At 41.8% G+C, this 23,964-nt stretch overlaps 1 protein-coding gene across 1 annotated transcript in view; it reads left to right on the top strand.

Moving 5' to 3' along the window:
* The window catches only part of Suclg2 (succinate-CoA ligase GDP-forming subunit beta), a 270,105-nt gene that overhangs the window by 140,781 nt on the left and 105,360 nt on the right, over positions 1–23,964 (top strand). The window contains 2 exon segments of the mRNA NM_001100750.1: positions 7,696–7,857; positions 18,035–18,177. Coding sequence (NP_001094220.1) covers positions 7,696–7,857; positions 18,035–18,177 — 305 coding nt within the window.

Raw genomic sequence — 23,964 nt, 5'->3', positions numbered from 1 at the left:
TGGGTTATACATCCAGAGTGAGATATGAAGTGGAGACTTCCCTCATATTCATAAAAGGACATTGCTCTTCTTAACTGGTACAGAAATTGGCCAGGAGAACCAGTGTCTAGCTAATGGTAAGCTCTAAGGAAATTGCTAAAACACAGTATTGCATAGATAACCACCAAGTTGTATCTGTACTAAGTTTTATATGCAAATTGTGTTTATTTAAACTTTATTTTTTAAGAAGATTTATATGTCTGTGTCCCTGAGTGAATATTGACCCTATGGAGGTCAAAAGTTCATGTCCATTGGTTCCTCTGGAACTGGAGTTACAGCCATTTGTGAACCACCTCATGTGGGTACTGTAAACCATATCTGGGTCTTCCACAAGGGCAGCAAGGGTTCTTAACCACTGGGCCTTCTCTCCAGCCCCGCAAATTAATTTTTAGTTCTGTGGTTATAAAACCATCAGTATTTTATATAGAGGAGGCAGATAAGTTATAACTGGCAGGCTCGGTGATAGACTTTTACAAACAACCCTGTAAAAGTAAGAGTCGTCATTCCCATCATTAAGACAACCAAGCATTTAACCTGACTCTTGGACAGCTAGATCTGCAGGGTAGGATGGTTCAGTGTGCAAGGTTACCCTGCCCTGCCAGGCGTACTAGAGCCTGTGCCAGTTTTTCTGGTTGTTCTTTTAAACCAGTGTTTTGCCCTTGTTGGAGTTTTGAGAGCACAAGTCACATTTACACTCCCTTCTCAAGTACTGCAGTCCGATACTCAATACATGGTGTTTACTATCTGAATTTACTATAAAGGCTCTTTCAAGTAAGATACTGAGCCCAGCATAGTTGTGCTGGTGAACATTCCCAGCAGCAGGAGAGTCATGAGTTTTAGAACATCCCGGGCCATAATGCAAGGCTGTCTAAAATAAAGCAGGAGGCTGGCAGGACGGACACATCTAGAGAATGCTTTCTTCTCAGGCAGGCAGAGAGTTTGTTCTTAGAACTTAGAGTAATGACAAAGCATCCTTGAGTCTCAGTGGGCTACTTGGTGAGTTCCAGGGTAGTCGTAGACTCCTGCTCAAAACATAAGTGGATGTCACCAAAGGAATGAAGCCTGTCTCTGACTTCTGTGTGTATGTGGTCATGTGCACGCACATGAATACACTTAAAAGAAGGGGAGAGAAGAAGCTTCCTCTGAGCATTTTGGAGACATTTTGCCATTGGACTATTTTATTCACCCCTGGGCTCTAGCTGTAAGGGACAGGGACTATACAAGGAACTCTTTGGAAGGTGTTCACAAACTTTACAAAGGCTGAAGTTTGCTTTGTAATTAATCAAAACAGGTTATAAAATATTTTTAAGGAATCGTCACAGAACACATTCTGTATGTACAGATCATTAAAGCAGAAGTCTTACATGGTATTTTTAAGACCAAAATTATCTTTAGCTATTAATTTGTTCATTGTACCATAAAAGTTTGGCTATTGAATTATAATCACAATTAACTGAGAGTGTTGGTTTATAACTCTAATGAGCAGTAGTCAAGTTAAACCCAATTAGGAAATGGTGATTAATGATCAGTTGTGAAAGTTGGCTCTTCCTCTCACTGCTGTGTCCCGCAAAGCAGGCTCTGTTAGGAGCTATAAACTCGGTCATTTACATCTTAGAAATGTTGATAATACTTACAATCTCTCTGCGTAACTCATTTTCATTTAGGTGACCGACAAACCATTTCACGTGAAAACTTAGATTTAATTATCGTTCTTATCATTTGGAGGCTAAAGAGCTCCCAAAGTTAAGTGTCACATAAATGTTTTGACTTAAAAGCTAGCCATTGTGCCATCCATCTCTCTGAGCGAGGGACTTTCTTCCTTGTCTCATTGCTCACCTAGGGACATTTTTATTTTTTAATGTGCTTTATTGTTCATGTACTTCTACAACATCCTGTTGAGTGGAAGGCGGTGACCACCATTAATATCAGAGCTGCTGAGTCACTAGTGGGAAAGACACGGAAGAATTTCAGCCTAAGAATGTTCCTGCCAGTGTGGTTAACAGTCCTTATTCAGAGGGCAGTTTGACACTGAGTTTTATTGTGGTTTAATGACTCTTTTGAGGATTATAATGGTTGCTAGTGACCTATGAAAGCCTATTAACCTTGGCTTAGCTTTTGTTTACCAGTGGTTAATTCTCTTACACACTTAACAGGGGAGCTCAAGGTGCAGATTGCCTTGCGGTGTGTAAAGAACGAGCTCTTCTCAGGGATTCTGCTTTGTGTTTTATTTCTTCTTCCCTTTCCACCATTTGTGATCACAGATGCTACTTTTGGGGTCCTTGAATGGTGAGTCCCCCACCCAGGAGAAGTTTTGTCACCTGCATGGTAAACGTAGGGAGGGTTGCTAGCTGCCCAGTGGGATGTGGAATGGTCGCCCCAGGATGCCAGAGATGTCAATTCCTGCTACAAGTCAGCTCCATCTACAGATGCCTCCTTTTATTGAACTATAAAGTGAGAGCCACTTAGAGCAGTGACTGTGAGGCCCAGATTCCTTCACAATTAAGGCCGGGTGAGCCAAAGTTAACTGGCACACCCAATTCCTTCCTTTCTTCCTTGAGGTTCCCCTAAATCTCCTCCTGTTGCTGCATGCTCTCAAAGGCCCTTCTGTGCTGCTACTGTGTGTCCTCTGTTTCTTCCTTATACCCAAGGCTCTGTTCTCATGACCACTTTTGCTTTTATACTTCCTCTACCCCCATCTTGCCTCGTATGTATTTTTTCTTCATAGCAACTGGAGAAAAGTTCTAAACAGTATACAACTCTTAGAGCATCAATATTTAATGGGAAGCGGGGCTCCTTTTAAAGCATCAGCGTTTTAAAGCCAGCTTGGCAAGGCACATTTGAATAGCACATTACGGTTATTTATCACAAATCAAACACAGCACATTGCTTCAAGACAGATTATTTTCCAAACTAATTATGACAGTCGTACTTCCTGCTGTTCTTCTGTTCCTTTTATGTGTATGTCTTCCTTCTGAAGTGCTTTTTTTTTCTTTTGTTTCACTCAGCAGCACATTCTTCTGTGGAAGCTCTGGGGTCAGAGGCCTCTTGCTGCCACTCACATTCTCCATCACGGCAGCAGAATTAGCAGCTTGCAGCATCTCACACCGCTAAACAACCCAACACCCAGTGAATATAAGAACCTTAGCCTTCTTTGATATTTGTTCAGAGGGAAAATGCATTTGTATAATCTATCAACCATGTAACAATATGTTTTTGATGGTGAAAATTGTTTTATAAATATTAATAGATATGCTTTTTCTCCTATTTCGTACACAGATTGGTGTTTGTTCAAGATGAATTTTCCATAGAGTTGAGGTTTCAGTTGTGTGACACTGAAATTTTTAATGTCTCTGCTAAGTGCCATAACTCAGGAAATATATTTTATCGTAGTTGTTTGTCATTGAATTAAGTGAGAAAGCTAAGGTTTGAGCAGATGGGGCCTGCTGTTGAAATAGACATGAGTCCACCTGTAACACAGCAGCACTGCACATGTAAGCGTCATCTGAGAGTCCGTCAGTGAGCAGGGCTCATCTCTCCTTTTTGTGTAGCTTTCTTTAGTTTGTTTTCTTTTTTCAGTCTTCCTGACAGCAGGACATACATAAGTTAAGCCTGTTCTTGACTATATAAGGTATATATGGCTGTGGGTGATTACCAGTCTACCAAAGCAAGTTAGATCTGATGAGAGTTGTGGCTAAGCAGGGATCGCTACACAGTGTCAGTCAACATATGAGTGGTTGTGGGCCTTGCAGTCTGAACTGCAGTTACCACCTTTGCTATTGTCCTGTGAAGAAGCCCGGAACAACATGTAAATGAGCATACAAAAGTACATAGAGAAACAGGTGGTGAGCTCGAGAGACATGATTTACCATCTCTGATGCAGGTGCCCACGTGAAACGTTTTGTATCTTTAGCCACTATGGCCATAGGTAAATGTATGATATGATTTGTCATCGAAACCCTCAGATCTTTTAGCTGAAGCATTTCTGCCCTGACAGTTACTCTGTTAAGTGCTAGTCATTAAGATTCTTACTTTTGAGAAAGTTCTTATGTGTTCAGACGACAGCTGATCAAGTACCTCAGGTAGCCTGTTCACAGTTAAAGCTCCAAAAGACATTCATTTATGTCTACTTTAAATAGACGTTTATGGCTATTTTGGGAATGAGACAGGTGATAGTAATTTCTAGAGATGAAAAGAACGTTCTGTAAACTAGGCTATAGTGATGGGAAGCTCTAAGCGTGCACAAAGACCCATTTGGTAGTCACGTCGCCTGTGAGACTGGCGCCGTGCAGAGCTTCTCCTTGCACCAACGCCACACAATACCAACAACTCTGATCCTGTTTATAGACAAGGGCTCTGAGCTTCAGAGAAACTGTGTGGCCAGGGTCAGCTGTTTAGGCCACAGCACTCCATCTATGTCCTTGAACTATATGGGATGGTCTTTTCTCCTACTAGACTCAGCCCAGACCACTTCTATGACCATTTCTCTAACAATAGCCAGGTATCCTATTAGTCCATTCAGTTCTGACACAGTGTACATCAAGGAGAGCTAGAGTCACACGTTAAGGGTTCTGTCTCTCCATTGATGCCAGTGACAACTGTATTGGGGACCAGCCAGTCTCGTGAGTGTTCTCACAGCCTGCTCTTCAGTTGTGGCCACTTGTTACTGTGGCTCAGGGAAACACTTTCTACCTGTTGGCAGAAGCAAAGCACATTTTAAATTATTTTCAGGAAAGAACAGAGCCAAAACACCAAGTATTAAAAAGGAAGATCCACCCAGTAGGCCCATTGCTTAGAAAGTTACAAGAGCTTTATGATCTCTGTGCCAAGAATTGGAGTTGAAAACTGCTGTCTTTATCTCTTGAACTCCACCCCACATCTATACTTATTTTTTTAACTGCAACACCATTTTAAAGGCTCTGGCTCTGGGGACTTTCGGGACATGGGACATAGCTGACTGGAATCATTCACTAGAAGTAGACTTTTGAAGGTTCTCTTTTCTCTGCTCCCGGTCTACTTTGGTGTGAACAGTCACTGCCACACCCTTCCACCATCACAACTGAGCTGGTTAACTACGTCTTGCCACTAGGGTGGACTAAAATCTCCTGGCACAACACATCCTTCCTTCCTCAAGTTATTGCTATCAAATATGTTGTCCTAGTCATGTAGAAATAACTGAACAGAGCAAAGTATATGAGAGAGAGAGGTTGGGGGAGAGGAAACGAGGGGGGAAGGTGGGAGGGAAAGAGAGTGATGGGGGGGGCAGAGCCTATTATGTTGTACATAGTCCATGCTGGATCTAACTTGAAATCTTCCTTAACACACTGTATACCATCAGGCCTAGCTTGGTTCTGCCTACTTAAATATACCTAACTTCATAACTGCAGTGTTTTTAGTTTCCCAAAGCTCTTGGATCAACACATCGAACTGTTACCAGACAGGTAACAGATTACTGTAGCACCAAGGGCCACTCTAGGTGCTCACATGGACCTTGTTTTCAAGCCGTGGATTGCCTGCCTGGTTCTCAAGCTGCTCACCATAGGCTCCTGTCTACACTTGGCTCCTGTCTACACTTGGCATGTGCATCATAACACAGAAAGAATCTTTTGAGAGGCTGGCTTTGTAGGCATTTGGTTGGGGCTGCCTTCTGAACCTTGCATACATCTCCATTAATTATCCTTTCGCTGGAGCTGCTTGCAACTGTATTCTTTATAATAAGGGGCAAAGTTTAGCTATTTTGATTTACTGGTTTATTGATCTTGACCAAGAATTCTTTTATTTGCAAGTCTTCACTTAGAAAGTCAATTTGATAGCCTTTGCCCATTCATTTTGAAGGTGTCACTTACAAGTAATCTTGCCAGTGAGTAATGGAGGAGCTAAAATTACTAATAAATTAATTAGAATGTATTTATAAACCCAGTGGAAAGCCAAGAATGAAGTTGCTTTCCTATTGATCATTATACTGGTCATTAACTGCTGAGAAAGTGCCTTTGCAGGGAGCAGAGAACACAGGCCAATTCCTTTGGTAATTGCAGGATTCCTTCATTACAACTTCACCATTGTAGGAAAATAATTACTCATTCACTCTCTGTATTCACAGTGTGGGCAGTGGTTGGGCAGTGTGTGGCAAGACGAGGGACTTAAGCAGATATCAGCTTCCGTGTAAGATTTTCTCTTGTCCATCAGTATTCATTTATGTAATTTTTGGCCTGTTTATTTTTCTGCCAAGTCATCTTGAATATTAATATACCAGTTCTGTCAGAACCGCTCCAAGTGCTTGAGTCATGTGCTAGAGAACATGGAAGAAATCTTCCTGGTACCTGTCAGTTCAGGGTTCCATAAAGCACAAGCGTTTCTTCTCTTGGGAAGCATAGAGTTAGCTGGCCGTGTCCATTGCTTACCTGTAAGGTACTGGGAAATGGAGGCCCACATTTCAGAAGTGAAGTACTCCTCAGCAAAGCTGGCACAACTTCTGTAAATGTTGACCAAAGACATCTGCTTGTTCACATCTCCGATTCAATTAGAGAAAGTTACGATGGCACAGTGGCACAGTCAACAAGGTTTCGCTGCCAGGGAAATAATAAACACTCTGGAGTTCAGATACCACAGCTGCTGTCCTCTTTCCCAAAGCCATCCCCTAAGTGTCCTCTTTGCATCCTTGTAATCAAAGATGCTCAGTGGGCCAGCCCTGCCTTAGCGAGAGCTTTGCTGTGTGCAGTGATGTTTGTGCCTCTGGCAGTGATGTATACCATGGTGCCAGTGATGCCTGGCATCAGAGCACGGACAGACCTGAGAAGTCGTAGCCAAAGACATCCACCCAGGTTAAGTTAGTCTGGAGACTATGGTAGGAATTGCTTTTCCTAGTCTTCACGAGTGAGGAAGCCAAGGCCCACCGTGAAGAGAGATAATCTTACCAAGGCTACAGTGTTAGTCATGTACACTAAAAATGGTTCAAAAAGCAGAATTGTAAGTTTTTTCATTCCAAAAATCGAAGCAGAAAAGAAGGAAAAATTCCGAGAATCAGATATGTAAATCTGATTTCTGCAGTTGTCATTTCAAAATACATGTATATGGCAAAACATTCTGTGTTCCTTAAATATATTCAATTTGAATTAATACTGAGAAGCATCAGAATTAAGGAACAAATCATAAAATGTGTATTCTGACACAGCATTCACTTTCAGTAAGTCTAGAAGTATTAGAGTAATAATAGGGTACTAATAAAATTCAAATTTTATCATGGAATGTCTAGGGACAGATGTGAAAAGAGGATTAGCATTATTCCCTTGTTTCTTCCTGCATAAAAGGGGAAGGCAGTGCCACCTGCTAAATACTGTGAGTAATGAATTACAGCTGTGACTCCAGGGGCAGTTGTGTCAACTGAGCTTTTCGTCCATGCTGGTGACCTTTGTTTCCTTACTGATCATAGACTGACAGGGGTGAATTACTGTCCTTACGTCCCCTCAGATTAGGGGTCTTGTCCTCTTTGTCTCTGTAGCCTAAGAGTTCAAAGGTTTAGCAAGCAACAGTTGCTTACCTGCCTGTGGTGTGAGAGATTGAGAGTTCCTGCCTTCCTTTCTCCTGCACCTTCTGGCCTGAGTAACTCAGTGTCTTGACACCAAAACGACTCAGGTATGGCCTCCTTTTCTCTTTGTTTAGTTGTCTGTTTTGATGCCAAGATAAACTTTGATGACAATGCTGAATTCCGACAAAAGGACATATTTGCTATGGACGACAAGTCAGAGAATGAACCCATTGAAAATGAAGCTGCCAGATATGATCTCAAATATATAGGTCTAGACGGGAACATCGCCTGCTTTGGTAAGTACTCACACCGAGTCTAGGATTTTTTTTTTTTACATCATTTTTTTTTTATTAACTTGAGTATTTCTTATATACATTTCAAGTGTTATTCCCTTTCCCGGTTTCCAGGCAAACATCCCCCTCCCCCCTCCCCTCCCTTATGGGTGTTCCCCTCCCAAACCTCCCCCCATTGCCGCCCTCCCCCCATAGTCTAGTTCACTGGGGGTTCAGTCTTAGCAGGACCCAGGGCTTCCCCTTCCACTGGTGCTCTTACTAGGATATTCATTGCTACCTATGGGGTCAGAGTCCAGGGTCAGTCCATGTATAGTATTTAGGTAGTGGCTTAGTCCCTGGAAGCTCTGGTTGCTTGACATTGTTGTACTTTTGGGGTCTCGAGCCCCTTCAAGCTCTTCCAGTTCTTTCTCTGATTCCTTCAACGGGGGACCTATTCTCAGTTCAGTGGTTTGCTGCTGGCATTCGCCTCTGTATTTGCTGTATTCTGGCTGTGTCTCTCAGGAGCGATCTACATCCGGCTCCTGTCGGTCTGCACTTCTTTGCTTCATCCATCTTGTCTAATTGGGTGGCTGTATATGTATGGGCCACATGTGGGGCAGGCTCCGAATGGGTGTTCCTTCAGTCTCTGTTTTAATCTTTGCCTCTCCCTTCCCTGCCAAGGGTATTCTTTTTCCTCATTTAAAGAAGGAGTGAAGCATTCACATTTTGATCATCCGTCTTGAGTTTCGTTTGTTCTAGGGATCTAGGGTAATTCAAGCATTTGGGCTAAAAGCCACTTATCAATGAGTGCATACCATGTATGTCTTTCTGTGATTGGGTTAGCTCACTCAGGATGATATTTTCCAGTTCCAACCATTTGCCTACGAATTTCATAAACTCATTGTTTTTGATAGCTGAGTAATATTCCATTGTGTAGATGTACCACATTTTCTGTATCCATTCCTCTGTTGAAGGGCATCTGGGTTCTTTCCATTTTCTGGCTATTATAAATAAGGCTGCGATGAACATAGTGGAGCACATGTCTCTTTTATATGTTGAGGCATCTTTTGGGTATATGCCCAAGAGAGGTATAGCTGGATCCTCAGGCAGTTCAATGTCCAATTTTCTGAGGAACCTCCAGACTGATTTCCAGAATGGTTTTACCAGTCTGCAATCCCACCAACAATGGAGGAGTGTTCCTCTTTCTCCACATCCTCACCAGCATCTGCTGTCACCTGAGTTTTTGATCTTAGCCATTCTCACTGGTGTGAGGTGAAATCTCAGGGTTGTTTTGATTTGCATTTCCCTTATGACTAAAGATGTTGAACATTTCTTTAGGTGTTTCTCAGCCATTCGGCATTCCTCAGCTGTGAATTCTTTGTTTAGCTCTGAACCCCATTTCTTAATAGGGTTATTTGTTTCCCTGCGGTCTAACTTCTTGAGTTCTTTGTATATTTTGGATATAAGGCCTCTATCTGTTGTAGGATTGGTAAAGATCTTTTCCCAATCTGTTGGTTGCCGTTTTGTCCTAACCACCGTGTCCTTTGCCTTACAGAAGCTTTGCAGTTTTATGAGATCCCATTTGTCGATTCTTGATCTTAGAGCATAAGCCATTGGTGTTTTGTTCAGGAAATTTTTTCCAGTGCCCATGTGTTCCAGACGCTTCCCTAGTTTTTCTTCTATTAGTTTGAGTGTGTCTGGTTTGATGTGGAGGTCCTTGATCCACTTGGACTTAAGCTTTGTACAGGGTGATAAGGATGGATCGATCTGCATTCTTCTACATGTTGACCTCCAGTTGAACCAGCACCATTTGCTGAAAATGCTATCTTTTTTCCATTGGATGGTTTTGGCTCCTTTGTCAAAAATCAAGTGACCATAGGTGTGTGGGTTCATTTCTGGGTCTTCAATTCTATTCCATTGGTCTATCTGTCTGTCTCTGTACCAATACCATGCAGTTTTTATCACTATTGCTCTGTAATACTGCTTGAGTTCAGGGATAGTGATTCCCCCTGAAGTCCTTTTATTGTTGAGGATAGCTTTAGCTATCCTGGGTTTTTTGTTATTCCAGATGAATTTGCAAATTGTTCTGTCTAACTCTTTGAAGAATTGGATTGGTATTTTGATGGGGATTGCGTTGAATCTGTAGATTGCGTTTGGTAACATGGCCATTTTTACTATATTAATCCTGCCAATCCATGAGCATGGGAGATCTTTCCATCTTCTGAGGTCTTCTTCAATTTCTTTCCTCAGTGTCTTGAAGTTCTTATTGTACAGATCTTTTACTTGCTTGGTTAAAGTCACACCGAGGTACTTTATATTATTTGGGTCTATTATGAAGGGTGTCGTTTCTCTAATTTCTTTCTCGGCTTGTTTCTCTTTTGTATAGAGGAAGGCAACTGATTTATTTGAGTTAATTTTATACCCAGCCACTTTGCTGAAGTTGTTTATCAGCTTTAGTAGTTCTCTGGTGGAACTTTTGGGATCACTTAAATATACTATCATGTCATCTGCAAATAGTGATATTTTGACCTCTTCTTTTCCGATCTGTATCCCCTTGATTTCCTTTTGTTGTCTGATTGCTCTGGCGAGAACTTCAAGAACTATATTGAATAAGTAGGGAGAGAGTGGGCAGCCTTGTCTAGTCCCTGATTTTAGTGGGATTGCTTCAAGTTTCTCTCCATTTAGTTTAATTTAGCAACTGGTTTGCTGTATATGGCTTTTACTGTGTTTAGGTATGGGCCTTGAATTCCTATTCTTTCCAGGACTTTTATCATGAAGGGGTGTTGAATTTTGTCAAATGCTTTCTCAGCGTCTAATGAAATGATCATGTGGTTCTGTTCTTTTAGTTTCTTTATATAATGGATCACGTTGATGGTTTTCCTTATATTAAACCATCCCTGCATGCCTGGGATGAAGCCTACTTGATCGTGGTGGATGATTGTTTTGATGTGTTCTTGGATTCGGTTTGCCAGAATTTTATTGAGTATTTTTGCGTCGATATTCATAAGGGAAATTGGTCTGAAGTTCTCTTTCTTTATTGTGTCTTTGTGTGGTTTAGGTATAAGAGTAATTGTGGCTTCGTAGAAGGAATTCGGTAGTGCGCCTTCTGTTTCAATTTTGTGGAATAGTTTGGATAATATTGGTATGAGGTCTTCTATGAAGGTTTGATAGAATTCTGCACTAAACCCGTCTGGACCTGGGCTCTTTTTGGTTGGGAGACCTTTAATGACTGCTTCTATTTCCTTAGGAGTTATGGGGTTGTTTAACTGGTTTATCTGTTCCTGATTTAACTTCGATACCTGGTATCTGTCTAGGAAATTGTCCATTTCCTGAAGATTTTCAAGTTTTGTCGAATATAGGTTTTTATAGTAAGATCTGATGATTTTTTGAATTTCCTCTGAATCTGTTGTTATGTCTCCCTTTTCATTTCTGATTTTGTTAATTTGGACGCTCTCTCTGTGTTCTCTCATTAGTCTGGCTAAGGGTTTATCTATCTTGTTGATTTTCTCAAAGAACCAACTTTTGGTTCTGTTGATTCTTTCTATGGTCCTTTTTGTTTCTACTTGGTTGATTTCAGCTCTGAGTTTGATTATTTCCTGCCTTCTACTCTTCCTGGGTGTATTTGCTTCTTTTTGTTCTAGAGCTTTTAGGTGTGCTGTCAAGCTGCTGACATATGCTCTTTCCTGTTTCTTTCTGCAGGCACTCAGCGCTATGAGTTTTCCTCTTAGCACAGCTTTCATTGTGTCCCATAAGTTTGGGTATGTTGTATCTTCATTTTCATTAAATTCTAAAAAGTTTTTAATTTCTTTCTTTATTTCTTCCTTGACCAGGTTATCATTGAGTAGAGCATTGTTCAATTTCCACGTATATGTGGGCATTCTTCCCTTATTGTTATGGAAGACCAGTTTTAGGCCGTGGTGGTCCGATAGCACGCATGGGATTATTTCTATCTTTCTGTACCTGTTGAGGCCCGTTTTTTGACCAATTATATGGTCAATTTTGGAGAAAGTACCATGAGGAGCTGAGAAGAAGGTATATCCTTTTGCTTTAGGATAGAATGTTCTATAAATATCCGTTAAGTCCATTTGGCTCATGACTTCTCTTAGTCTGTCGACATCACTGTTTAATTTCTGTTTCCATGATCTGTCCATTGATGAGAGTGGGGTGTTGAAATCTCCCACTATTATTGTGTGAGGTGCAATGTGTGTTTTGAGCTTTAGTAAGGTTTCTTTTACGTATGTAGGTGCCCTTGTATTTGGGGCATAGATATTTAGGATTGAGAGTTCATCTTGGTGTATTTTTCCTTTGATGAATATGAAGTGTCCTTCCTTATCTTTTTTGATGACTTTTAGTTGGAAATTGATTTTATTTGATATTAGAATGGCTACTCCAGCTTGCTTCTTCTGACCATTTGCTTGGAAAGTTGTTTTCCAGCCTTTCACTCTGAGGTAGTGTCTGTCTTTGTCTCTGAGGTGTGTTTCCTGTAGGCAGCAGAATGCAGGGTCCTCGTTGTGTATCCAGTTTGTTAATCTATATCTTTTTATTGGGGAGTTGAGGCCATTGATATTGAGAGATATTAAGGAATAGTGATTATTGCTTCCCGTTATATTCATATTTGGATGTGAGGTTATGTTTGTGTGCTTTCAATCTCTTTGTTTTGTTGCCAAGACGATTAGTTTCTTGCTTCTTCTAGGGTATAGCTTGCCTCCTTATGTTGGGCTTTACCATTTATTATCCTTTGTAGTGCTGGATTTGTAGAAAGATATTGTGTAAATTTGGTTTTGTCATGGAATATCTTGGTTTCTCCATCAATGTTAATTGAGAGTTTTGCTGGATACAGTAACCTGGGCTGGCATTTGTGTTCTCTTAGGGTCTGTATGACATCAGTCCAGGATCTTCTGGCCTTCATAGTTTCTGGCGAGAAGTCTGGTGTTATTCTGATAGGTCTCCCTTTATATGTTATTTGACCTTTTTCCCTTACTGCTTTTAATATTCTTTCTTTATTTTGTGCGTTTGGTGTTTTGACAATTATGTGACGGGAGGTGTTTCTTTTCTGGTCCAATCTATTTGGAGTTCTGTAGGCTTCTTGTATGTCTATGGGTATCTCTTTTTTTAGGTTAGGGAAGTTTTCTTCTATGGTTTTGTTGAAGATATTTACTGGTCCTTTGAGCTGGGAGTTTTCACTCTTTTCTATACCTATTATCCTTAGGTTTGATCTTCTCATTGAGTCCTGGATTTCCTGTATGTTTTGGACCAGTAGCTTTTTCCGCTTTACATTATCTTTGACAGTTGAGTCAATGATTTCTATGGAATCTTCTGCTCCTGAGATTCTCTCTTCCATCTCTTGTATTCTGTTGGTGAAGCTTGTATCTACAGCTCCTTGTCTCTTCTTTTGGTTTTCTATATCCAGGGTTGTTTCCATGTGTTCTCTCTTGATTGCTTCTATTTCCATTTTTAATTCCTTCAACTGTTTGATTGTGTTTTCCTGGAATTCTTTCAGGGATTTTTGTGTCTCCTCTCTATGGGCTTCTACTTGTTTATTTATGTTTTCCTGGAATTCTTTCAGGGATTTTTGTGTCTCCTCTCTATGGGCTTCTACTTGTATATTTATGTTTTCCTGGAATTCTTTCAGGGATTTTTGCGATTCTTTCAGGCATTTTTGCGATTCCTCTCTGTAGGCTTCTACTTGTTCTCTAAGGGAGTTCTTCACGTCTTTCTTGAAGTCCTCCAGCATCATGATCAAAAATGATTTTGAAACTAGATCTTGCTTTTCTGGTGTGTTTGGATATTCCGTGTTTGTTTTGATGGGAGAATTGGGCTCCGATGGTGCCATGTAGTCTTTGTTTCTGTTGCTTGGGTTCCTGCGCTTGCCTCTCGCCATCAGATTATCTCTAGTGTTACTTTGTTCTGCTATTTCTGACAGTGGCTAGACTGTCCTATAAGCCTGTGTGTCAGGAGTGCTGTAGACCTGTTTTCCTCTCTTTCAGTCAGTTATGGGGACAGAGTGTTCTGCTTTCGGGCGTCTAGTTTTTCCTCTCTACAGGTCTTCAGCTGTTCCTGTGGGCCTGTGTCTTGAGTTCACCAGGCAGCTTTCTTGCAGCAGAAAAGTTGGTCTTACCTGTGGTCCCGAGGCTCAAGTTCGCTCGTGGGGTGCTGCTCACGGGCTCTCTGCAGCGGCAGCAACCAGGAAGACTTGTGCCGCCGTTTCCGGGAGCTTCAGTGCACCAGGGTTCCAGATGGTCTTTGGCTTTTTCCTCTGGTGTCCGAGATGTGTGTGCAGAGAGCAGTCTCTTCTGGTTTCCCAGGCTTGTCTGCCTCTCTGAAGGTTCAGCTCTCCCTCCCACGGGATTTGGGTGCAGAGAACTGTTTATCCGGTCTGTTTCCTTCAGGTTCTGGTGGTGTCTCAGGCAGGGGTCCTGCCGCTCCTGGGCCCTCCCCCACGGGAGCCCAGAGGCCTTATACAGTTTCCTCTTGGGCCAGGGATGTGGGCAGGGGTGAGTCGTGTTGGTGGTCTCTTCCGCTCTGCAGCCTCAGGAGTGCCCACCTGACCAGGCGGTTGGGTCTCTCTCTCACAGGGTCTGGGGGCAGAGAGCTGCTGCGGGCCGGGATCCGCGGGTGTGGGACGCCCGGTCCTAGAGGAATTCTGCTTCCCTGTGTCCCAAGCTCACCAGGCAGCTTTCTTGCAGCAGAAAAGTTGGTCTTACCTGTGGTCCCGGGGCTCAAGTTCGCTCGTGGGGTGCTGCCCACGGGCTCTCTGCAGCGGCAGCAACCAGCCCGAGTCTAGGATTTTATCCGATTTCTGAAACGCTATTTCCTAATTGCTGGTAAAATAGGCATTTTCTTATGGTGTCATTGTGAAAACAGTTTCAAAGCTCATTTTGATTGACGGTCACTGATTTAAAGCAGTTTTCAACTCTGGCACTGCTGAGCTTTTGAATTGGATGATCTTTTGTTCTTGGAGAGGTGTCCAGGATGTTAGGGTCAGTCGTATTCCTCTCCTCCAGAGAGAGCTGCTAGCTGTGGAAATGTAACAATGTGAGGAAATTGCCCAGATGTTTCCAGGTGTCTGTGGTGTACAAAAGCACTCCAAATAAGAACTACTGATAGGCCGGAGAGATGGCTCAGTGGTGAGTGCCCATTGTGCAAATGGGAAGATCTGAGTTTGGATCCATGGCACCCACATAAAAACTGGGCGCGGTAGCATGTGGTGATAGCCACAGTTCTATGAGAGTGGGAGGGAGTTGGATTGGGGGTGCTTGCTGTCCTTCTAGTCTAGACAATTATTGATTGATCTCTAGATTTATTGAGCAACCTATCTTAAAAATGAAGTACAGAAGCAATAGAGAAATATACCCCACACCAACCTTTGGCCTCCACATACATGTACATGTGTGTTTATACACATATGCCCATGTGAATATATATATGTATTAAAAGAACCATTGATTTAAAGCATCTCAAATCTTTTTAGTAAAAGTGACAATATTCCCTATGCATTCAGCATCCATCCACTAGGAACTGTTGTGTAACTGTGCTCTGAGATAAAATTACTTTTTCAAAGTGTTCTAGTTCCCTTTCTGTGGCTATGACAAAACATTCTGACCTAAAGAAATTTAGGGTAGGAAAGTTAGCTTATGGGTCCATCATTGAGGGAAAAGAGGGCAGGAACTTGAAGTAGTAACCACGCTTGCAAGCTCAATTGCTAGTTCATTCTTATATAGCCCAGGGCCACCTGCCCAGGGAATGGTGCCACCCACAGTGGGCTCTCCTATATCACTCATCAATCAAGATAATCACACACACACACACACACACACACACACACACACACACACACACACTCGCCCATCAAGCCAGTCAGATCTGGATAGTCCCTCTGCTTAGACTCCTTTCCCAGGTGAGGTGACTAGGCCGTGTCAAGTTGACAGTGCTAACTAGGGCACAGAGGAAGGAGCAAAGGACATAAATTCTAATCATTTCACTAACATTTCAGATTGAATGGTAACCAATTGCCAAAATACTTTCATTATGCCAGTTTATTAATCAAACAATGGGCTCCATCATAGTTCTCTAATTTAGAGAAAATGGCTTATGCAGCTGAGGTAAGATGGGCCTGTAGAGGCAATACAATTTCAGTTATTGTCCATGGCTTCTAGCATTTGTGATTTATATGCTTCCAGCCTAATTGCACATGACTGTGTTTCTGCTAGAAACAATTCATTGCGCTAGGAACTGAGGTCTTCATTTTAATGGAATTAAAATAAAAAAGATTTGTTGTTCATTAAAACAACAGCATCATTAGATTAAGAAGTGAAGAGACTTCAACAGTTTGCTGCTCGGTACAATGGAGAATGGCATCCAATTACAATCGATACCTAAAGCACCCGCTTTGTTAGGGCGTGAGGGCGCGCTCTCCGCACACTGTGGATCACTTACACCCTCATGGCTGCAATAAGTAAATGTGCTTATAGCATGTAGGCATGTGGGAAGGGGACAATACAGGGCTGGGTTTCGAACAAATTAAATACAGACTTTTCTGGATGGATGTTTCTGACAAACTCTGATTAACAGCACCGCACACTACTTGAAGATCTTTTATTATAAATACCCGTTTTATGACGGACAAGGCATACTTTATTTGCTGAGCTTGGGCCTGGGGACAGTTTAACCCACCCCAGGTTACAGGTCCCCTCTCCCTATTTTTAATTCCCCTCCCACCTTAATTAAGGTAGCCACAGTTCCCAGGCTTGCCTCTGGGATTCCAGGTGTTTTACCCTGAGTGGTTTGCTGAGTTTCTGCACCTTCCCCTTGTCACCCGAGGAAAGTAATTCTGTAATTAAGCATAAGAAGCCAATGAAGTGCAGTTGGTCAGTAAACCTTAGCTCTAAAAGGCAGGATGCCAGTGTAAATCATACACTAGTTCTTAAGAATGACCCTAATTGTCCTACTTTTGTTCTGAGTTGAATATTGGGTGAGGAAATAAGATCTTGTATTAAGTTTTGTGTTTACTTTTTAAAATTATTTTTAGATAATGTCAGATCCCTCCAGTCTTCGGTTACAGTTACTGGGTGCTGGGAAGTGAATTCAGATCTTGTGGATGAGCAGTACATGCTCTTAACCACTGAGCATCTTTCCCACCCCTTGTTTTTGCTTTTTGAGGCAGAACTGTACTGTGTGCTCAGACTCTCCTGGTACTTACTGTATAGCTCCGGGTGGCTTGAACTCAGGCTTACCTGAGTGCTAGGGCTCCAGTGATGTACCACCAGGCTTCTTACACTAACTTACAGGAGAAGGAGCATTGAGACCTGCAGGTTAGGGCCCTCTTGTTTGTCTTTTGAGTTGCTGTCAATGAACTCTTACAAAAATGCATACTCGAATTTCTTTCTGCAAAGGAAGAGGAGACCAGTTAGATGATGATTGAGTCCAAAAGACGGCACATTCAGAGAGCATCAAGGACAAGCTAAGCATTGCTCTTAGTTCACATAATTTGAATGGCTAGCCATTCCCCACAGCCATAATTCTTTTGGCCCATCCTTCTGCCCATACAAATCGGTTCTTTTCCTTAACCTGTGTTTTGTATTTAAATTATTGATGACTCCTCCTCATTTCTCTTTGTGTGCACGCGCATGTGTGTGTGTGTGTGTGTGTGTGTGTCTGTGTCTGTGTATGTATGTGTATATGTATCTGTGTATGTGTGTGTCTGTATGTGTGAGTATGTGTGAGTGTGTGTGTCTGTGTATGTGTATGTGAGTACATGTGTGTGTGAGTGTGAGTACATGCGTGTGTGTGTGAGAGTGCATGTGTGTGTGAGTGTGTATGTATCTGTGTATGTGTGTGAGTGTGAGTATGTGTGAGTGTGTGTGTCTGTGTGTGTGTCTGTGTATGTGTGTGTGAGTGTGAGTACGTGTGTGTGTGAGTGAGAGTGCATGTGTGTGTGAGTGTGTATGTGTGTATGTGTGTGTGTATGTGTATGTGTGTGTGCATCTGTGTGTGTGTGTATGTGTGTGTGTGTATGTGTGCGTGTTTATTCTTTAGACACACATATCCTGATTGATAACCATAAATCAGATTATGAGTTGAATCCCAATTCAGGGCACAGATTGGTCTAGAAATGATAGTGTTTTCATTTGGCGCTCTTGTTCCCACCCCATTTTCTGTGCTATTTAATGTTTCTATGTCATGTGCTATTTGCATTTCACAGTGAATGGTGCTGGATTGGCCATGGCTACTTGTGACATCATTTTCCTGAATGGAGGGAAGCCAGCTAACTTCTTGGACCTCGGAGGTGGTGTAAAGGAGTCCCAAGTCTATCAAGCATTCAAACTGCTCACATCTGATCCCAAGGTAACGCTTCTTTAGTGGGGAGATGGCATAGTGATCAGTTTCCTTCCTCCAGATGATACAGCTTGCGGCCTGCTGCTAAGAATGACAAAGGCAACATATGTTTTGTAGCCTTGGGTGTAAATCCTGCTATCTATCTATTGCAGTACACGATAATTTGAGTTTTGTCAATTAAAGGGTTATAAGCAACTCCTGGGTTTCATTTCAGAACTGCTCACAAAGTCTTGGGAGGTGGAAGAGAACACAAAAGACAGTGTGTTGAGTAATGCTGTGCTGTCTATTGGCATGTATTTGGGTAATTGATATCAAGTCTTAGTCCTATGCTTACATGAATTAGGGACTCAGCCTCACATTTCTCTTACAAAGATCCTGAAGATATCACCAGAGTATTAGAAATGTATATAATTATGGGATCACATGTCACAGCGTGTAATGTATGGAAAAAATAATAGCCTCACTGTTTCTGTAGGTGGTTTAATCTGCAGTCTTAATTATGACACTTGGTGACATACAGATTAAGTAGTAAATACTAAACATAGTTTTCTAAATTCCGTTGTCAACTTGTGTAAATCTTTCCTATTTAACAGTGTAGCAGAGTGGAGTGTAGCACGGCTGTGACAGGCTAAGGTGTTGCAGGTGTTTAATGAGTTCTTGGCCAGTTCCTTGCTTTGCTGTAATTGTCATTTCTTGGTCATCAGGGATAACAGGCTTAAATTCTATTCTTACATACAATGTTTCCATTTTTTAAAATTTGTACTTTCCGTGGTTTTCATTTAATTCTCATAACTGGACTTGGGGGCTAACTGTATGCCATATTCATTTGTATTAAACTTCATTCAAGAGTTATTAGCCCAATATTTTTACAGCATTCAATAAATTTTGTTGGTTACTAAATTATTTGAAAACATAAGAATTCTAGGCCAGCACTAATGGAATGGAAACAAAACAGTTGTCCCCACCCTCACCCCCACTAGGACGTGCACTACAGCTGGCTTCCTGTTGGTACTTCTCAGTAGTATTGTGATGGCCATAGCCTGTTGGGTTCACATGCAGAATGGTTCCATAGAGTCGATATCCTTGTCAGAACTTCTCGTGCATCAGCAATTGCTAAGGATGATTTACCTCACAATTTGCTAACTCTTTTCTTCGGATTCACAAGACAACGTTAAGATGTTATTACTTACTTCTCTTCAGTTCTCCAGTGTTGTCCAGGAATAGCAAAGCCAGTGCAGTCTAAGGCACTCATCCCTCAAAGTTATCTGGGAAAAGATCTGGTCCCACAGCCAGTGTTGTCCAGGGTTTGTTGGTCATCGTGGCGCTTCCACCCTGTTGCTCAAACATGCCTTCTTTACACTTCCTTATAAGAGCAGAGGCATTTTCCTCCTTGAGATCCCCACATGAAGGGCACGCAGAAGGTGCCACAAACATGTGCCTGGCTCTCTGAACCAGGAGGTACCAGGACATTGGTCGGAATAAAGCCCGGTCTGTCAGCACCTGCGAGATGGCCAGCTGCTGAGGGCGCAGTCCACCAAGACGAGCAGCACAGCTTTTCTTTGGAACATCTCAGTAGCTATTCTTGAATTTTAACTTTATAAAACTCAAGGGTGTAAGGGATTTTAAAAAATGACGTGCACATCCATTTTTGTTGTTTTTGTTTAAATAGTCTCCTCAAAAAAATGTGACTTTACCTTATGGAATATTTTCAAGTGCTTGGAGTGTTTCAACTTTTTTTTGAGATTGGCTGTCATCCTGGGTTGGATAAAGGGATGTAGGAGTTATTTTCCTCACACTATATCAGGAAAATGAATGCATAGCTCATCTCCCAGAACATTCTCCAAACCTTGAAATTTCTAAGCTGGTTAAAAAAGTATGGAAATTAATTTGTGTTTTCAATCCTTGCAAGTCAGAGAACAGTAGAGGGGGGGAAAAAGACAAGACAAAACACAAGCACAGAGGTACAGATGAGTTGATTCTGTTTTACCAAGAAGCGGCTTGTAGTTCTGGTGGTAGTTATCTCTGATAGAGCCCTGTCCACCTGCCTCGAGAGAGTGCTTCCAAGAACTAACGTGCAGCTAATTATTTCAAAGTGCTGTCTTGTTAGATATAAGAATTAATTCACTGAAACTCAGAATTACCAGTGGCTTGTTAGTGTTAAATAAACTTAAATCCAGTCTTCAATATCTATAAGTTTTTGTAACAATATAACTTTATTGGTAAAGTAATAAACATAGTGTCACTTAAGGAAAATTCGACAGATTCTGTTTCTATCCAGTGTCAGGCACACCTCTGAATTAATAGTACATTTCCTTTTCTGGCCTAGGACACCTAAATGCTGGTTTTCATGTTTTAATACAAATATCTGCATAACAATCTACATATTTATCTATAGCACATGGCACCGAATTCCTCTTGAACTGTCTAAACCAAGAGTCTTCAGGAGAGCTCAGTTATTCAGCTGATTTCACATGAAATGTATCACTCAGTGTCTTGTTCTTGTATTTTCCATCAGGGCCCAATTGGAGAGAAAGGAAATGGGGTTTGTCTGCTGCTAGGGGCGTAGGTCTCATCTGATCTTCATCTCGATTTGCTGAACTTTGAACAGGATTCCTAATCACAGAAGTAGACATGACAGAAAGCAGAGTTAAGAATCTGGATACATTTCAAAGAAAAGTCCTATATAGAATGTTGTCCTTGGTTCTTTGTTTTTGTGGTTGGGCTTGTATCTGATTCTGCTTAGAATTCCAGATACAGCGTCTGGCCTGTGTAAGTATCTTGGTAAATGAATAAAGCAAGGCCGGTTGGTACGCTTTCATCAGTGAGCCCTCTGCTGGCCCGTGTTAACAGTCTGTTAGCCTCTGGGGACCTTCCTGTGAGAAGCAAAAGTAGGTGGCAGTATTAGTGAGGTACCTGGCTGGCCCGGACTGTGCTCCCTGCTTTGTTGCCAACTTCAGAGTGCTTCTTCCAGAGCCCTTCAGCTGCCAGAAGGAAGCCTGTTGCCTGAAGCCAAGGCCACATGTGAAGAGAGAGCGTTGTTTATGGGGCTCCACAGCCAGACTGCCAAGGGATAACCTTTACTACTTATTGCTTTGGAAACTTGGGCATGTTATTCAATTTCAATGTGCCTCAGTGTCCTCTTTTTTATAAAGTGCTTCATAAAGAGGGTTGCTTACTTACAAGAATTGAAATATGCATCTTTCTCTTTTGAAGGGGCATTTTTTGGAATGGTATCAGTTAAAACATTCAAGGAAGGATATGTCTAACCTACCCCAGGAAAGGGTAATCATGCCTTGCACATGCTCCTCAGGGAGGGGTTTTCTATGGAGACCTTTTGTTTATCTTCACTGTGGTTTTAAATTCAGTATTTTAACTTCAACATTTATTTAAAACACAAATTGTAACTGCGTAGTTGGAAAAGTTATCACAAGCTGAGAATATCCTTGAAGCTGCCAACCGGGTCAAAAAAATATTCCTGAGTCCTTGTGTACATTACCCCCAAATCCTTCTCCTCACCTTACCTTGAAAGGCCATCGCTGTCTTTCTGTGTGCTGGTGCAGGTTTTACCTGGTTTTGAATAGAATGTATCATGTGCTGTGTGCTTTTGCTGCCTTTCCCTTATCATCAGAGGTAGCACTGGCCAGTCCTTTCTGCCTCAATCATCCTAGTTCATGTGTGACAACACCCTGGTTGGTTTAATGAGGCCTTGCTCTGTGACCAGTGAGGTCGAACACAGTCCAGGTATATGTTGGTCATTGGAATGCCTTTAAGTGTTTAAATCACCATTATAAAGATGTGAAAACACATTTAGAAATGATATTTCAGGATCATTTCTAAAGCAGAAGCTTGTGACGTTGTTTTAAGTGTTCACTTCTTTGTCATGTTCTAACCTACCATTTAGACTGAACGCATGTGTATATTTACAGATGAGAGGCATCTGAACAGGTTCAGTGTGCCCAGGTTGTCCCATGAGCTGTTTTTAAACTGATGGGATGTTTGCCCGTCTAGTTGGTGGTGTCAATCGGACATGCTACACGTGGCAAGACCATGTTTTCCATAGAGACAGATAATGGGGTAGTTTAAACATTTAGTGGAATAACAGCAGCAGGCAGTAATGAGTAATCTGAGTGAACTCACTTGCAAACCCGAGCTCCCCTCGGGAGGAGCATGAAACACATCCCCAAGAGCAGTGCAGTGCTTTGAGGATGCGGAGGTCACAAGGAGTCCTCTCACAAGCATTAAGACTTCTCACATGGCTCTGTGACTGTGTCTTGACAAAGGAGATCGATCCAAAGAAATCCATTGCCTGCCCGTGATTCTCTAACTGGACAGCCAAGAAAGCAGTTTAATAAAAGAAAGATTAAGTTCATGTTTGAAAGAACAACCTGATGTTGTTTGGTATCAGTTGAAAAGAGATTATCTTTTTGACCCCTGTAGTATGTGCTTCAGTTTCTCCAGAGTTGGAGGCAAGAAGTAAAACCCCGTGCCCCGTTTCCAGGGCCAGGTACACCAAAATGCTGTTTAGTCTAATAAATGTTTCAGATTATTATCTGCTAAATAAAACATTTTGAAGTATTGTGCTTTTAGAGTATATTTAAAGGCAAAGCAATACTATATTTTCTCTAATTCATGTTTATAGTCAGAGTCAGAAGGTAAACGGAGGCAGACAAAATTTTAAAGGCTTGACTAGGACAAATAGCAACCACGAAATCTGGCAGCTCCAAGTGTCTTCGTCCTGGGGCTCCCATGAGGATGCTGAGGCACAGGCTTTCTGATGGCGAACTCAGAAATGCAGCAAAGAGTCTTGGCTGCCTGTCTACAAGTGAACACTGGCTACCTAGCTCACTGTAGACTGCTTTGTCTACAAGTCATCATCTGCTTCCTAGGTCACCGTGGACAGATTGCCTGTCTTTAAATAAGCATTTACTTCCTAGGTCACCAAACTCCTGCAGGAGGACCCAGAGCTGGTGCAGCACAGTCTTGGCTGCTTTTGAAGCAGTGCCTCATGCTCTTTTCCTTCCAGGATGCTTGACTACAGGTTGCTCTTTCACAGAGACTAAGAAACGTAGAATTCTTGACAGCTGTCTTGCTCTTTTGTTTTGTTTTGTTCTTTGATTGTTTCAACTTTTAACTGTTACACAAACTTTACATTGTGTGTATTCCTGTGGGTGACATTCTCATGCGTGGGTAATCTCTGCACCACAGTTCTTCAGCTACCATCCTCCCTCCTACTTTTCTCCTCATCTTCCCAAGTATCCCCTCTGTCTTCTAGTATTTGGAGTATTCTAAGTAGTAATTTTTAATTAAGTCTGGATTCTACGTATGAGATAAAAAAAATTCTCTTTCAAGGTGTGACTCATTATGCATAACGTGATAATCTCTAGTTCTGTATTTTTCTATTGTACTGTAAACTATCTAATTTTCGTCTTCTTGTGACTGAGTACCGTTGTTATTCACACCATATCTTTATACATTCCTCTGACAGTGACCAGCTCTGCGGCTTCCATTTCCTGGCTAATTTGAATAGTATTTTAGGAAGCATAGGTGATCAAACATCTGCGTGATGTGCTGAGAGAGTTCTTCTGGTCTACAGCTAAGAGTGTTACTGGAAGGGTCATAAGTAGCTTTGTTTATAGTTCTCTGTATAAATCAGAGTTAGGCAGCCATTCTGTACATGGTAGTCTCCCTGAGCATCCGGTCTAGGGAAAATGTGTGTTTCTCCATCTAAAATCTCATCTCCCTCTTTTACTTAGACAATCCACTTATTAAAGAATATCTTTAGGAACTGGAGAGATG

This window comes from Rattus norvegicus, chromosome 4 (assembly GCF_036323735.1).
Source record: "Rattus norvegicus strain BN/NHsdMcwi chromosome 4, GRCr8, whole genome shotgun sequence".
NCBI lineage: Eukaryota > Metazoa > Chordata > Mammalia > Rodentia > Muridae > Rattus > Rattus norvegicus.
Note: the sequence above shows the minus strand (reverse complement) of the source record. Positions and strands in the feature narration are given on the sequence as shown.